General features: G+C 44.5%; 1 protein-coding gene across 1 annotated transcript in view; it reads left to right on the forward strand.

Moving 5' to 3' along the window:
• GPR39 (G protein-coupled receptor 39) overlaps positions 1-16988 on the forward strand; it is a 72946-nt gene extending 55958 nt beyond the window's left edge. The window contains exon 2 of the mRNA XM_041406447.1: positions 16465-16988. Within this exon, the coding sequence (XP_041262381.1) occupies positions 16465-16988 (524 nt within the window). The remainder of the gene's footprint in view (positions 1-16464) is intronic.
• Positions 16989-16990: the final 2 nt, after the last annotated feature.

The following is a 16990-nucleotide window of genomic DNA, read 5'->3' on the forward strand; positions in this document are numbered from 1 at the left end:
GGCTGGTAAATTTGTCCAGGAAGACAGCAGAGATGAGAAGAAAAGATTCCATGAGGACATTCACTTCCATTTGACACTCTGCCTTGGGACAGTGCTTTCTCTGTGATGCTGAGGAAATCTTTTAACACCTGTAGCATCTTCCTATTTCAAATCAATTTAAAAAAAAGCAACTGAAAGGTGCAGCAGCTATCACTATGTGTTACAAGTGGCCTTGTTTTTCTAATCAAAAGTGAGCTTAGAGTTTGCATTTTCACTTGAGGAACACAGGACCTTCCTGCTTGGAAGTGGGAACAACTGCTTTGCTTTTAAAGCTGCGTAACAAATCTAATATTTAAACGTGCAACACTCATGTTTTGGCACTGGAATCCATTAGCCTGTGGCACAGCAAGAGGGCTCTGCCATGCAGGCTCAAAGATGCATTTGCTTGAGCAGCCTCTTCTGAGTGCTGCGCCGCATTTGCTCACTGCTGTTTCATTATACGTGAATTAAACACAGCAAAAGTTACTTACAGCTATCAGGCATTGCTACACACAGTGCTGAGAGGGGTTTTTCCATGAGCTGTGAGCTAGAGCAGCTTGAATTGTGTGTGTGTGAGTGAGTGAGTGTTTCCTGGCTGCTCTCATCCCGCACTGCTGTCCCTGGTGTCACCCCGTGGGATTGGCACCCTGCAGGAGTGTAAGACTGGCACCCCCTGAGCAGTGCCTGCTGCCTGACTGCTATTGACAAAAACAGACTGCCAGCGACTCCGAGCCATGCTGAAAGGGGGAAAAAGCTCTCTTGGTTCCTTGGAAGGCTTTCTGGCTTGAGCACGCTTTTGCATATTTATTGAGACACTTTGCCACGGAGCATGGCAGCTCTAAAGAACTTCACGAGCTAGAAAGGGCTTCTTGAGAAACAATTAGATTTCCCAGACACATTGCACTGGGAACCAATGGCACTCTGTCAGGGGGGATGTCAAGTTGGCTGGTGCAGGCAAGTGAAACCCAGCACAAATGAGAGGTGGCATTTTCTTAAAGCTGTTTCTCCGAGACAGAAGTCGATCCTCAGCGCCGAGACTGGTTCCTTTGTGCTGGTGTTCTGTTTTCTGGCTTCGGGGTTTTATTGTGCTTTAGTTTTCTCCCAGCTCTGATGCTCCTTTGTTTCTGCAGGATGTTGTTAGCATGGTGTAAGTGTGTGTGAGAGACCCCTAGACCCCTGTCCTAGCTGGGGGGCAGGAACTTCCCAGATGTGGGAGAGGGGATCCTTGCTGAGCTCTGCCAGCCAGCGGTGCAGGAAGCTGCTGCTCTGAATGGACAGCTGCAGACATTGGAAAATGGCTCTTTTTTGGAGCAGAGGTTTTGCAGTCCCTGTCCCTATTCCCAGGCAGGGTGGGTGGGTGCAGCAGGGTCCCAGCCAGTGCTGGATGCCCACGAGGGCTGAGGTACCAAGCAGGAGTGATGTGTGCTCCCATCCTCACATCGCTCAGTGCCAGCAGCTCCTCCTCATCCCAGGGAAATGCTCCGAGTCCTTTTATTCCTGAAACACCTCCTGAAGGCAGCGGCTTTGTTTGCTCCTTCTCCCCCTAAAGCACGGAGGCAGACTGTGCACCAGTAGAGTTTGTTACGGTGTTGTACCTGCCTTCGGCTGCTGCCAATGGATAATCTTGCTGGATCTGCTCTAATGCAGTGCCAGCTCAGCAAGCTACAACGAGCTCTTGGGTAAAGTGCTCTCCATTTTGAGACCATTGTTGGCAGCTTATCACTTGATTTATCTGCTATTTCCAGATGTGGAACTAAAGGTAAACTGTCACTGTAAATCACTAATTCAAGCAGAGTGAGTGAGCAGCACACAGTTTGCATATTTCAATAACAATTAGGAAAAAAAAAATCCCTTGTTCTCTACAAATGTACAATGCAAATCCTTTCTCTTAGTGCTTCAGATGGGTAAAATGTTCTTTTGAGTCCCACATGTCTAACACTGCTGCTCATCTTGTTACAACAGAGTTTTAATTTTGTCCCTGGGACCAGATTGGGAAGGAATTTTTTTTTAAACCCAACCCAGTATGTGTCTCAATCTGGGAAAGAATCCCTGCCTACTGCTGGCACATACACCAGCACTGACACCTCTTAACCCAGCTTTGAGCCTGCTGACCCTACTTATTTATTTTATAATTAAAAAAGGCCTTTTGTCCTTGGTAATTGTGTAACTGCCCTTTTATGTCCCAGTAGTCCTAGATGAGGTTGAGCTGTGTGTCTTCCCTAAAGGTGTTTTCATTTGACTCTTGCTCAAAACCCTCTTCCAACTACAATTTTTGCTTGTGCATGACTAAACCTTCTCCTCTACCCACCCTGATTTCCTTAAGCTGCCTCCATGAAAAACAGGCTCATTTACTGGATCAGTGGGAATAACATTTTCTTGTGGCATGCCGCTTCGAAAAAATAAGAGATTCTTGATACGATCACTGCCTTCAACCCTCCCCTCTTCCCATCCCCTCTTCCCTTCTTCCATTACCCTTTACACTCCTGCTGCACTGCTGGATGGCTGCACATCCAGCACTTGCATCCTGTCCCTCCCTCTTCATCTTGCCAGCCTAAATTGCTCCAGCAACCTCCTAATTTTGATCTGCAATCATTTTGCCCCAGTGGCTCACGGCAGTGCACAAACCAAGCACTCCCTTTCCTTTCAGCCAGGGCTGGCTCCTGGCGTGCTGATCTCAAAGTAACTCTGGAGCCGAGAGCTTTGTCAGGAGCCAGGTGCACCAAAAGGCAGATTAAAAATTAAAGCTGGAAGACAGAACATCCCTCTTAAGACACCATCCAGTGTTTTTTTCTTTCAGCACTGGCCAGGTGCTGTTTAAACATGAAGTTATAAAACCACTATCCCATTATAAAAAAATATATCCTTTAGGAAAACAAACCAACAAACAACACCACCATCTTTTGATTTATTGGTGTGATATATTTTTTTTTCCAAACATGACTTCTAGCAGGTCCTTCTAATGTGGATAAAAAAATGCATTGTACATAGGACTTTCTCGTTCAGATCAATTGGCTAAATTTTCATTTAGTTTCAAAGTGGTTCATTTTGTTGAGGCTTCATTTTGTGCAGACTTGCAACTCAAGAGGTTTCCTGTAGCTTAGAGAGATTGCTTTTGAATTGGTACATTATTCAGCCATGAATTGTTTCTTTAGTATATGAGCAGCTGAATGGGGCTTTTATTACAAATATGAATTTCAGTGCAGAACAACTACTATTTTTGCCAAAAAAGGAATGTAAACTTAAGCACAGGTCTTCATACTATGCTGAGATGCTTTTCCACACTGTGTCCATTGAGGGTTTTTTTTTAAATACTTAGCAAAAAAATTCCATAGGGCACGTTAATATGATTGACTGCAAACAAGATTTAAAAAATAATCCAATTTAATGTAGAAATGTGGCTACAGCAGTGAGAATTGAAACGCTTTTCCTATTATCTGGAGGTGCAAGTAAGTACATTTTGGTTTTTGTGATCAGCTGCTAATTAAACAGGTTTTCAGCTGCATTCAGCCCCTGATCCTGTTGTGAAGTTCCCAGTGAGTGTAGCAGGATTTCTGCAATCACAGAGGTAATGAGGTGGCTCAGGGTAGCAGAGCAAGTGCAATCCCAGTGTTATGCACCAGCCTTTTAAAATATGGTTTTCCTCTGTGTTGTTTCTTGTTGTTTACCAGAGTACATGATTGCTTTTACCTACCTGGAATTAGTTTCCATCTCTGCAGGATTTTTTGTCCAATAAATTAACTTGGGTATATGGAAAGCAGTAGGACAGAAGTGCCTGGGTTTTGAAGATGCTGCCTCTGGATTTAAGGAGATGCTGTAGATGGAATATTCTTGTAGCAAATCAGGTGACATTATTTACTTGGTGCTTGGGGTAAATTGGAGGCCTTTGTGTTCCAGCTGCCTTAGTAAAGAGGTGGAGGAGCCCATCAGTGCCCCAAAGCAGATCCCATGCTCTGTTTCACTCTTAACAGGCTTTGAAGAGTTTTCCCTGACTGCAGAGGTGGGAGGCAGGGTTTGGAAGGGTCACCCACCTCACAGCTACCCAGGGAGCACCAAGTCCTGGCTCTTGGCTCTCTGACTTTGAGGAGAGAAGAGACCATTTTTGCTCTGACATTGTAGGAAAGAGCTGCTTGTCCTTTGCTCTGTGACTTACTGGTTAAAGAAGTTTCTTGCTATATGGGAAGATGATTTATACTTTTTGGGTTAATCTCTTGAATACTTTGAGAAAATTTAGCTCTATTCTTGGGAGTTAGGGTTTCAGTCATTAGTAGGTAGAAACCTTACAAAGTTCAAAAGAAGGTATTTGAAAATGTCTTCCCAAGATGTCTTAGTTGGTAGGTCTCAGTAGAAAAACTTATTTCAAAGGAAAAGACCATTCTGGAAGGAGGACCAGAAATGAAAGTCCAGTGGCTATAGCTGTGTTAGGAGGGGCAGAGCAGCTACTAAATTATGTAGCAATGTCAGAAGCAATAGGATTATCTATTTCTGTCATGGTCTGGGTCAAACTGAAGACGAACAATTGAACTTAAAGTGCTATGTAAATGCATAGGAAAGTTCCGAAATGCTTATAATCACCCTCTCAGTTGCTGTGGATTCTGATATTTAATGATCTTCTTTCTCTCTTTCACAGTAATATTTTTATTATATGTGAAAGGGTTATTGTAGAAGTCTTTTCTCATGGGTCATGTGTGTCCACACTTGGAACCAGCTGCATGTGGCTAGAGGAAGAAATATATTTTGTAATTTACAGTAGGGTAGATTTAGTCCTTTGTAGAATCCTCTGTATCCTCACTATGTTCCAGAAAACACCACATTTATCACTGGATTCCAGAATTTATGTTAAAAATGGCATAATAGAATGCATTTTTACATCCTGATTCTTGTTATGTGTTTATAGAGTTTCCTTCAAAAAGCACCATTTTATTCCTTCATTTTCTGGAAGAGAGGGATAGAGCAAGCTGTTGGATACTTGGAGCTCAAGCTTAATTAGTTTTCTCGGGTCTGCAGTAATATCTTATGGCTCTTAGTGTTTCTTGGAAAGGTGCTACAAAAGATAGGGAGAGCTGCATGCTCCAGTTCCACCTGGAATGCTCTCGTTAGCTGTGGATTCACCCCAAGGAAATAAATGAGAGTTAAAAGGCCAGCAAAATGTACCCTGTGGAGCTTGGATAAAAAGAAAGGAGCACACAGTGGTGTTTTTTCCAAACTTTAAATCATGATAAGGGAGGCTATTTCAAATAGATTACAGGCAGCAAAATGAGCTGACATCTTTTGCCATAGCTGAGGTGCAGGGCTGAGGCTGGATTTGTGGGTGAGAGGAAGAAGCACTGGCTGACATCGGCTGTGAGCTGCCCACCTGAGACATTTTGGAGGTCCCCAGCAGCTTCTGGAAGCAAAGTGCAAATACCACAGCACAGACAGCAGGCTCTCAATCCAGATGGTGGCTGTGTGCTGGGCAAATCCATGTCCAGGTGTTTACCTGAATGCCATTTGCAGAGCACATTTGCCTTCTAACCTGGCATGGGAAACTTTTAATTAGGCTGCTGCCAAGGCTGTGTTGGGGGGGAAGAATGCTCTTTATCTTTCATATGTATTCCTTGAAAATGCTTGAGAAAGGAGGTTTTGACAGGTTTGCATTCATTACAGCTCTCCGGACAGCTCCAAAATGTAAATAAAAGGAGATTCAGGTATTAGCAGAGAAGAAACTTTGCTGCAATCAAAATACTACAGCTCCCTGAGTAGCCTTCTTGGAGGGAAGCTGCAAACAAGCCCTGTTTGCCTGGGATATTTTTCTTACAGTGATTTCAAGGAGCTTCGCCACTGCCCAGGGGTTTGATCCAAATAATCAAAGGTTAGGCCTAATTTAGAAAATAAAGCTGTCTTGTTGCTTAGCATTTACTTTGTTTCCCCCACTGACATGCTAGCCAGGACACAATTGAGAGTCAGACTGGAATTCAGCCCTGCAGGGCTGGGATTGCCACTGGAGATGGCTGAATCAGAGATTCCTCCTCTCCCCACCCTTTCCAAAGGTTCCTGTCTGCCACCACCACCCAGCTCATTTCCTCAGCCTCCTGCAGGTTATGATAATCAGTGTTCTCAGGGACAGAGGAGAACAAAGAAGTGGCCTTCAGTCTGAAAGCTGAGCTGTCAGCCCCGTGCCAGTGGTGCCACAGCTGCCTTATGAATTTCTGCTCTCCTGTTCCCTGGCTCCTGCTTCCTGTTGCAGATTTTGGTTGGTGGAATTTGGATGACTACACGTGATTTTGATGGCAATTTGCTTTGGTTTCTCTTCTCACTTAGCCTGCTGAACATAAACTCCAATTGCATTTGTTTTTTAGAGCAGCTGGCAAACATGATCATGCTGCCATTTGTGCATCAATAATTCCATTTTCATCTCACTTGCTAAAATAGAGAAAGTTTTATTAATTTGCAGGTTTTTTGTACGAAAATCTGACTTGTGTATTGATAGTACATCTCTCATTTAGAGAGAGCTTTGCTGATCCCCCCATGATCATCAGTTCCATATAAAATATATTTAAAGCTTGTCTTTCTGGCAGAGCTCACTGAAGTATCTGATGTATCTGCAGAGCTAATAGAGCATCATTCTGTATTTGTATTCTGCAGTTGATTGTTCAATGATTTCTCCTGCTGAATTGCAATAGATGAGCTGTTTAATGTTGCAACGGCTCATTTTGTAATGTAAAAACAAAAAACCTCTCAATTCCAAATTGTGTTTGCTAGTTAGAATGCAGAATTTAAATGAGATTTATATGGAAGATGTATTTCCCCCATTGTTTCGCCAATGCAGAAGGAAAACAGGTCTTCAGTCTTTCTAAAAGAAAATCAAAGCAACCATGGTAAGAATTTGTTTTGCAAGGAAGAAGCATCAATAAAAACTAAACCTCTTCCCTTCTACACATTTCAGTCCATATTAGTGATTTTTAAAAATACTTTCTCAGTTCAAAAATAACAATTTCCAATAAGCATGTCTTTCCTGACAGTTGAAATGTTAAAATTTCAAAGTGAGCACTTTATATTTATTTTACCCTGTTATGTCTTCTGCTGCTGAGTCAATGAATATTTCCACAACATTCTTGATCTTCTTTTCACCAAAGTAGCCCTGATTTTAAAGGGGCTTTTATCTTTTACTGGCAAATTGTGCTTGTGAAGGGCAATGAATTGCTCAAAAGCAGATTTTGAGCTGGATTTTGTCTTTTGTTGACAAACTGCATGAGATGGGCACCTGAACGAAGAGTCAGCTCTCACTTCGAGTGCCAAGTTGGTATTTATTGTATGTGTATGACTGTTTACCCACCTCAGTGAGGGAAAGCACCCAAGAGGGCAAGGGAGTGTTGGAAATTCTGCTGGCTTTTATATTTGGGGGCAGCCTTGGCTCTGTGCAGGTGTGGGATCCCAGGCAGAGGGCTCTGGTGTGTTGGTGAGTGACCTTAAAGACGAACCCGCTCTCAGGGCATGCAGCCTTAGCACTGAATTACCCAGTTTTATTACAGATTACAGCATCATCTCTGTGTTGTGCACATTTAGGACTGAATTATAGCTGATGAGGAGTGCTAAGCTGGAGTTTGATATTGTAAGATTGATGCTGAAGAGCAGGATAAACCTCCAGTGCCGGGTCCATCCTGGAGCCATTGGACGTGGGGGAAGCTTCTGGCAGCTTCTCACAGAAGCCACCTCTGCAGCCACCCACTGCCAAACCCTTGACATGCAAACCCAACACATGGAGCACTAAAACTGACATGATTCCTACTGGTACCCCATGAGCATGTCTGGTTTTTAAAAGCATATCAAGACTTTAATCATTATTTCGCAAAACTTATGCTGACGTTCAGTAACGATGCTCCTGTCGTGAAACCTTTTTGGGTGTTTTTAGGCTTTTTCTGGTGTTTGTACTGCAAAATGACAGTATTTAAAAATATTTGAGAAGCAAAAATTGACCCTGCTAGGAGCCGAAGATAATTGTCAGACATTTTAAATTGCTAAGAAGTAAAACTGTTAACACTTGTGTCCTCACTAATTATGTTCTGCATATCTGTGTTCCCCTGGCAACTTCTGGTGCCTCTGGTTCCACTCTAACTAAGGGCTGTGGGCTGTTAGATGATGGTGCAAAGTAAAAATAGCTCATTCTTCTGAAGAGCAATGATTGCCATTGCTTGTGGAGAAGTGTGTGATGGGATCCCCCTAAGTTATGTTCCAGTGCTGCAGCAAATATTTTGCTGTAGTGCCCTGCAACTCCCAGATGTGTGGATCAGTGATACACAGACCTGAAAATTTGTTTCAGCTCCTCTTGTAATCTTCCTGTTTAATGGCAGTGTTCGTGTTTCTCAACCCAATGTGCTGTTATCAGCTGCAGAGAGCTGAAGTACAATGGACACTGAAGCATCATCAGCACCTCTGCAAGGAAACTCTGGTGTTCTTCTGGGCAGGTTCCTTCAGCACTGGCTTCTATTAAAGGTCAGGTTTCTGGAAACACAAAATTGGCCTTGCTCTTTGCCAGTCAGGCACTGTTGGGATGTTGCTGTGCTTCAGCCAGCCCAGAGCAGCTCTCTGTTGCCAGTCAAGAGAAGAAATGTGTGTGGCAGGGCAGGGAGAACCTGAATGGGGCAAACTGTTGGGTGATGCTGGCAGAGAGGGGGATTGTGGGGATGTTTTTGTATCCCTGGTTTGGCTCCATGACACCACACTTGGCCAGAAGCTCTGAGAAGCCAGCTTGGTCTCAGTGATCTCATGGCGCCCTTAGGGGGATTTAAGGCAGGGGAGTTTGTCCAATCCAAGTGAGATTTTGTATGATTCTGCATCTGCTGGGCCTCAGCGATGATTTACATGGTCACCTGTGAAATGAAGTGTCAAAAGCAGCAGCAGGTGATTTTCTGGTGCCATGGGGCAAATACTTGTGTGCAATTCTTCTTCATGTGCCTGACAACTCCAGTTACCTACAGAAGCTTTAAATAATATAAAAGATAGACTCCCTGTGTTGCCACTGCCCCACACCTGAATACATCGCTGTTCTGAGCAGAGATTGACCCCTTACAGGAAGAATTTGTGCATCACTTCAGCATTTGGGATTTAGTGAGACTCTTAATGGTGACTTCAGTTGGAAGAGACACAACCTTATGTGCAACAGAACAGCAATATATTTTTTAAAATCTTGCAGGTTTTGTTCATTTATTGCCCTAAGAGGCAGCTGTTTTTTCCTCAGTGCCTTTCACTTATTGCAGCAGTTCTTGGGACAGCTCTGTCCTGTCACCCAAGCGTGCTCGCTAATGAGACGTGGCCTCGTTGCACAGCACCCTTGGAGCTGGAGGAGCGTAATGAGCATGAGATGGACCCAAATGCCTCTGAAGGCTGTGGGACTTGCTGGTCCATTGTTTTTTTGCTGGAAGCTCTTGATGGGATGTACATGGAGCTGGTTTCCAGCCATTTTTCCCAGGCCATATGCTTAATCCTTCCAGCAGTATTCACAGCGATAACGAGTTTGTTGCTGGCTTCTGTTCAGTCCAAGCCCATTCTGAGAAGGGCTGTGGGGTGTTTGCCAGAGCCTCTCTGTGAACACTTAGAGATTTTCCTGCCTGTACTGGTGACAAAGATGCTGTCTCACTCTCTCCTTTGCCCCTGGTGTCCCTGCAGAGCCAGCAGAGGCAGGGGCAGGGGGCTGACCTCAGTTTTGCTCTGCCTGTGGCACCCTTGTACGTGGTCTGTCAGTGAGGTGGCTCCACAGCAAAGGCAGCGAGTTGCTGATGTGCAGCCATGAGCAAATCCCTGTTCTCTCAGGGGGCTGCCCACAGCAGCCAGCCCAGATCCAGTGTCAGAGCCCACAGGGAGCCTGAGGGTCTCCCTGGTGTTTAGAAAAACTGAGCAGGAAATCCCTGGGAGACAGACACTGGCCATGTCTTCTCATTTTTTCTCCCTGTAGTTACTACCTGAGTAGGGCTAGTTCACTTATTGCCTTCTTCTCTTACAGAGAAGGATTTATGAGAGTCAGTTCTGTGATTGTGAAAGTTGAGGATAAAAAAAAAAAAGAAGAGAGAGTTGCTGAATAACTTGAGCTTATAGAAAATGCATGCAGCAATGCATGTATTGACTTGTTTCAGTGAATATCAAAATTTATTGTCCCTTGAACTAAATATTGACATGGACAAAGCAATATCAATATTTATCTCTCAGGTTAATACGTTTTATATTCGCCTCAACCTACATCAATATATGCTTATTATTACTATAATATTTGTCCTTCAGCAGAAGAAACTTGCATGTTCTTGAGAGGGGCAAGGGAGAAGTTTGTATTAGTATTCTTTTCCTGTTTTTAATCTTTGTTAGAAGTTTATCCTGCCCGTGGAGCACAGTGCAGCCCTCATTCAAGCAAAACCCTTACTGATGGTTGTGGCATTGTGCCCTGAATACAGATTGGCTGGTGGGGTTTTGGGAAATGGGAGATTAATGATCATGAGTACATGGTAAGGGCAGTGAAACCACCTCTTCTGTTTCAGAGCCTTGGTGGTGCTCCCTGCAGTGGCTCTGTGCCCAAGAGCTGCCTCACTGCCCACAGTGACAGGGACACAGAGCAGGGGACACGAGGGACGAGGCTGGTCTGAGACCCAGCTGTGAATCTCTGCCTAGATAAGGATGCTGAAGTGTTGGACAGGGCACACAGCTGGATCTGATGGCAGGTTTATCTCACGCCTGTGTGACAAGTGTGAGTGTGTCTGCAGGCCAGCTGGAGCTGGATTTGTGAGCACTCTGGTGCCACAGAGAACTCAGCAGCCTGCTTGGGCCTTCTGCAGTTGTGTGTGGGCAAGAGATGTGTGGCCATTTCTCTGTGACTGGAGGATTATCCCTCAGATCTATCCCCTTCCCTTTTTTCCTTTATTCTGGATCTTAGAGAGCAAGGCAGAGGTTTCCTAGAGATGATGACAGGCTGTACAAGAAGGATGCAGGCATGACAGCACTGAATATCACAAGACTAATTTAGGATACACAAAGGCCTTCTAGCACATGATTTGTGCTATACAGACCCTTTTATGTGGAGATACCAGCTCTGGCAAAACCGCTGCAATTTCCACAGAAGCCTTGAAGAGACGCTGCGGTTCCTCTGTGGAGCTTGCTTTTAAACTTTCTGCCCTTAAAAGCAAGGGAGATGATGGGGGAGGCAATGATGGGGCTGGGAGCAGAAGTAGAAGGTGTGTTCCTGTTTCCCACCCTCCTGCACACCCTTCTGCTTATCAGCAGCCCATTGCTGTTGGTCAGAGACAGAGAGGGGGTCCAGTCACTTTTTGGACAGTGGCTGACACCAGGAACTCACCAGGAGCTGTTAAAAGCTGCAGGCTTGGGTCTGAAATTCTACCCAGCTGCTGGAAGAGCAGAGAAACTGCTCCAAACTCTTCCCTGTCCAAAGAAGGAGCAGGAGGTTATCCTTGAGACTGGAGAGCATGGAAGACAGTCCCCTGCTTGGGGTGCTCCAGCCAGCCTGCCTCAGTTTCCCAAGCCCAGGCAGAGCAGCCTGCGGTGCTGAGGGGCAGCTGCCATTCAGGCATCACTGCCTGTTTTCCTTGCTGCACTTACAGGCCAGACTTGCAGCAGTGTAAGTAACAGCTGTTTGTAAGCTGACATTTCAATGACAATTGTCAGGAGACAACAAGCATATGGCAGCTGACTCCTCACGTGCAGGGAGCTGCAGCAGCAGAGGCACCGAGCAGCTGCAGATGCTGGAAGACAGCACTGCATTGATCTGCAGTTGGGAAGGTCATCTCAGTGATTGAAGGCTGCATTCCATGCCCTGACTCTTCTTGGAAGCTAGAAAGACAATAAACTAGTGCCTTATGTCCTTAATTCTAATTTAAAGCAAGATTTTTGGTCCTGGTTAAAAGAAATGTAACACAAATACAAGCCAAAACCCCACCTCCATAAAGTAGCATTCTTAATTAGTACTTCTGCCTTTGCTTTTTCTCCCTTCTCCTGAGTTATTAGTGGCTGATACTGAGACCATTGAGACCCTGATTAGTGGAAAGGTATCTTTGCACATTTTCAAAGCCTGTAGCAGAATCCAGTAGGGACCAAGTGCTTTTCTTGTAATTGGCACTGCTTTGTGATGGTAAACTTAATAATTAAAGGTTGTCTTTCTTCCTCTCTTGGGACTTTTTGGCACTTCTGATGCACTGTTTGAAGACTTTGTGGCTAAGCATTAGTGTCGTGTTGTGCCTTTGAGTACAGTCAGGCCAAGTACACAAGAGTGAAACCAACACACAAAAAAGCTCTTCCTGTGAACCAAGTGCATTTCTGCCTGCACTTGACTCACAGCTCAGTAACCATATGCTTACATTCCACTGACAATTGCCATTTAAATGTCAGTTTACAAGCAGATGCCGAGAACCCGCCTTTGTGTCATTAATCAGATGCCAGAGAGGCAAAGTTTGAGGTCTGCCTGTGCTTTGGGCTGGCTGGGACAGAGCAGCAGCAGAGTCTGGCAGACCTTGACCCAGCAGGATGGTCAGGGTTAAGTGCACAGGCAAAGGACTGTGTACCTGAGGTCACCAACAGCCTCAGCTAAGGGGCTGTGGCAGCCAAAGGAAACCTGTTCTTGGCACTGTCTGGTAGCAATTATGATCTTGTTGACAATTTCAGGCTTTTTGGGATGGCTGACAGCAGCCAGGATAGAGGCAAAGCACCGGGTTTTAAAAGGAGACAGATTTAAGTGCTTAGGTACAGAAAAAAAAAGACAAAAATCAGTTTAACAGAAGAACAAGGGGAAATACAGAAAAAGAAGCCCTCTCTACCAGACATCTGCACATATTTAAAATCCTTCCCAATAAAGTTCATAACGAATTTAATTCAGTCCCCTATGGCCCAGAGGAATTTTCTGAGTAATAAAAAAGTATTGCTAAGGGATAGATGACTGCCAAACTCCTATTCTCTGCCAGCAATGAATATTTATACTATTGGCACTTAAATGCTAGGTTTATTTTACTACATAAATGATCCTTTGTCACATATTAAGAATTAATACTGTGAGATTGACTTTTGGGAAGTTAGAATAATGATTCCCAAATTTAAAGTGTTGTTAAATTTGTATGCTTTGTTTGTAAAGAGGCTTGGGCTGGGGTTTTTTTTCAGATTCAAACAGTAGTAGAATGTGGTAATTCCTATTTTGGGATAAATTGTTTTGTGGCTTGTTTATGGTTTAACTTTATAATGTAGTTTTAGTCAAGGACCTTTTCATGTCTTTTGTTTTGTTTGTTACCTTGAAATATCTAAATCAATGTTAAATGAATTCTAAGCTCCTGCTCTTACTTAAAGGTTGAGATGTTCTTACAGAAGGTAACACAAGGGCTCCTGGCTTCTACTGGCATTTTTCTAATGCCATTCTGATTATTAAACTGGAATAATTCAAATGTGAGTTGAAAATTTCAAGCACCAGTGATGCAGGTTGCAAAACCACAACATTACTTTGTTTATAAACATTGTTATTCCATGGAAGATAAAATTCTGCTCTGTGTCACTTCTGTGCAGTGGTCAGGAAAACAGGGTGAAAAAGCAGAGCTACTGATCTTTTTAAGAGGGAGTGGAAGGCAAAGTTGGACATGAGCTGAAATGTGAAGAATTATTCCCATCAGGCAGCAAGCTCACAGGAAAAATACATCAGTGCTGGTATAAGATTCAGTGTGGTTTCCATTCTAGCTGGTTAAGGCTGCATAAGCACCTCTGGCACAGCAGCACAACACAAACTCCTGGAGCCCGAGCCCAGGCTCAGCCTGACAGCAGCAGAGCTGAGCTCAGAGGCTTCCCGAGGCTCTTCTGCTGTGCTTCCCTTTACTCCACACTGCCATGCCAAGTGTGAACGTTGGAAAAAAATATTGTGAGTCTGTCAGCATGTTTATTTGCATGGTGCATCTCCTTTGAATCAACAGGCATCTTCTCAATGTGTGAAAATGAACAATTAGTCATCCCTGGGAAACAAGAGTTTTGCAGATGTCCCTCCTGCTCCCCAAGAAACAAACCTCCCTGTGCTGCACAAGGGCACAAGCAGCTCATTTTTCACTTGCTGTACACACTACCAGATATTCACTTCTCCAGAACAAAAGCGTCTGAAAAATATAAGGGGGTATCTTAAGCACTTGGCAGTTTGAATTAAAAAGAAAGGTCAATGCCAAGGAATTCAGATAGAAGCAAAAAAAATACATCAGACATCTCAGAGCAGTGCAGTTGGGCTTTAAAAATGAATGCACACATTGTTTGCTCACAGTTTTTCGCAGCAGCATTCATAATTTAGGAAACTATTAATCAGCATGATGAAGCATCCTGTTTCTAACCAAGAACAAAAAAATAAAATTGTACAATACAGCTTATTTATTTTTCAATTGGAAGAGATCTTCTGGTAAAATTTCATGAGAATTCCACACATTTGGGTTTGTGAACTCTGTGTTTAAGTTGCACCAGAGAAAAAGCCCCAGTGAAACAACAGAATCTTTCCACTGTCTTTTGTAAGATCCATCACAAGTCACTCTCAAGGGGCCTTATTTTCTTTTGGCCCATGCCAGGACTGACACCCTATAGTTGTTGAGCTGACAGCAGGAAAAGAACAATGAAGGCCTCAAACATTTGCAGGTTTAATACAAAATTCAGATCATAGAGGCACAGCAGGTACTGAACAGTGAGGGAAGGTGGCAGGGGAAAAGCAGGGGCAGGGAGGGGACTGTGGGACTGAGAGCAAAGAAACAGTGGCTGGGGAGAGTTCTGGTAGGCAAAGAACTGAAAATGGCAAAGGTTTTGTCGATGGATTTACTGCTGGCCTGCCAACAACAGCCCTCCAGGGCTCTTAAGCCAGTGCTGTAGGTTTAAGATCTGCTAGTTCCCTATCCCAACAGTTATTGTGGCAGTAAGTGATTACAGAAGTGAGGGATCCAAAGGACAGCTTTTATTTGGTAGCTCATTCAGGGAGATAATAAATTCGTTAAAGTAATCATCCCTTTTATGAAAAAAAAAATTAAATTTCTTTTTTTAAAAGGCATTTCATACCTTTTCTTTGCTTGGGGGTGAGAACCTGGACAGAGCCTGGTGAAGCTCTGGCGGTTTCAAAGTTATGAAACTTTCTTCTATTTCCTGCCTCCCTTCCCTGCTACATTCATATCCTCCTGCTAGTGCAGCATCCTTTTCCTGGCTTCAAAACCCCACTATTTCCGAATGGCATTGTCACAGTGACCTCTCCAGTGGGGGCAATCCGACTCAGCCCAGAGAAGTAAGAATTAAACAGCTTCTGTGCTGCTGTAGGGAGCAGAGGTCAGGCACTGGATGAGGTTAACAAGGTGACACACAGGATGAGAACTGCCCCACCAGGACATTCCCTGCCTCAGGCTGCAGCTTCTGCTCCCTCCGAAGTTCGTGTAAGGCACAGCTCCTGCATAGAGAGAAGCAGAGAGGGGACAGCAAACTGGAGGCTGCCCTGTGAGCCAGCACTGCTCGGCACCGGGGGAGCAGCAGGAGGAGTGACTTTGTGTACCTGGCATGTCACACAAGGTGTGTGTGTGCAGGATTCCAGCGCTGGCACACAGGAGAAACAGAGGATGCCATGAGGTGCCTTGCTCGTGCTCCATGTCCTGCCTGGGAACAGCCAGCTCCAGTCACTGACAGGTTCCTGCACCCTGCGGAACACGCTCCATGCAGGCAGAATTGTCAGACATCCAACACTTCAGCCACCCCTTTTTAATGCCATTAGTGATGCAGCAACATGTATTTATATTTACATATAAATACAAAATGGTCAGATACCACATTTTAAAGCGTAATTTACAATCTGAAACTGCTTACACTTTCATGACTAGGCTTGGGTTTTTTTCTCATTTACATTCATCATTTAATTCCACTGGAATTTGATTTTTAAGAAAGCCCAACGTATCTTAATTACCGTAAAAAGATCCATACACATTTTACTTAAAAATAGCTTCTGTAAGAGGAAATCTACCAAAAATAACACGAAATATATTATTATGCATACATTTTCTTTTTTGTAAAGTACAAACAAGAATCTGATCTCTTCTGGGTATTGCCTGATCTAATATGGCTATAGGTTCTATTTATTGTGTTTGTTTTTCAAAGTAAAGGGAAAGACAGAAGAAATGTAAGAGCAGAAACCAAACTAAAACCATATTCTTTCTGAAGACATGTATGATCAGAGAAAGAACACTTTGAAAAGCAATAAATGACACCAGGTACAAAGAAACACCATCCAAGCACTGTGCAGTGTTTTGTCTGAGCATGTGCCGCAATGACCTTGTAACAGTTATTAAAAACAACAAACAAAAAAATGCTACCGGCAGAAAAAGCTGTCAAGCAAAACACTGAAAAATTGGTACCATTTCCTAACAAGTAAGTGCAGAACTGATAGTATTTTGTGTCTTCCCCCACGTATGCAGACCTCTTTCTTGCTCTCTCTGCCCGCAGGACTGATCATCGCCACTCTGGCGGTTTGCTGGATGCCAAACCAGGTCAGGAGGATCATGGCAGCTGCCAAGCCAAAGCAGGACTGGACCGTCCCCTACTTCAGAGCCTACATCACCCTCCTCCCCATCGCCGACATCTTCTTCTACCTCAGCTCGGTGGTGAACCCGCTGCTGTACAACATCTCCTCCCAGCAGTTCCGCAGCGTGTTCCTGCAGGTGCTGTGCTGCCGCCTCACCCTGCAGCACGCCAACAGGGAGAGGTTCCTCCGGGCCAACCAGAGCTCCGCGGCGCGGAGCAGCCGCTCCCTGCGCCCGCTGCTCTTCGTGTCCTCCAGGCGCGGGTCTTCCGCCAAGAGCAACGCCAAAGTTTTCCTGAGCACCTTCCAGAAGGAGCCCGCGCCCAGCTGCAGCCCGCAGGAGACGGGTCCTGCACCCCCAGATCCCAGCCTGGAAGCGGCGCCCCTTGAAACCAGCTCAGAGCCCAGTCAGGGTGCACAGAACGGCCTTTGTGAACATCAAGTGTGACT

Source organism: Onychostruthus taczanowskii, unplaced genomic scaffold (genome assembly GCF_017590055.1).
Source record: "Onychostruthus taczanowskii isolate IOZ18803 unplaced genomic scaffold, ASM1759005v1 scaffold10, whole genome shotgun sequence".
NCBI lineage: Eukaryota > Metazoa > Chordata > Aves > Passeriformes > Passeridae > Onychostruthus > Onychostruthus taczanowskii.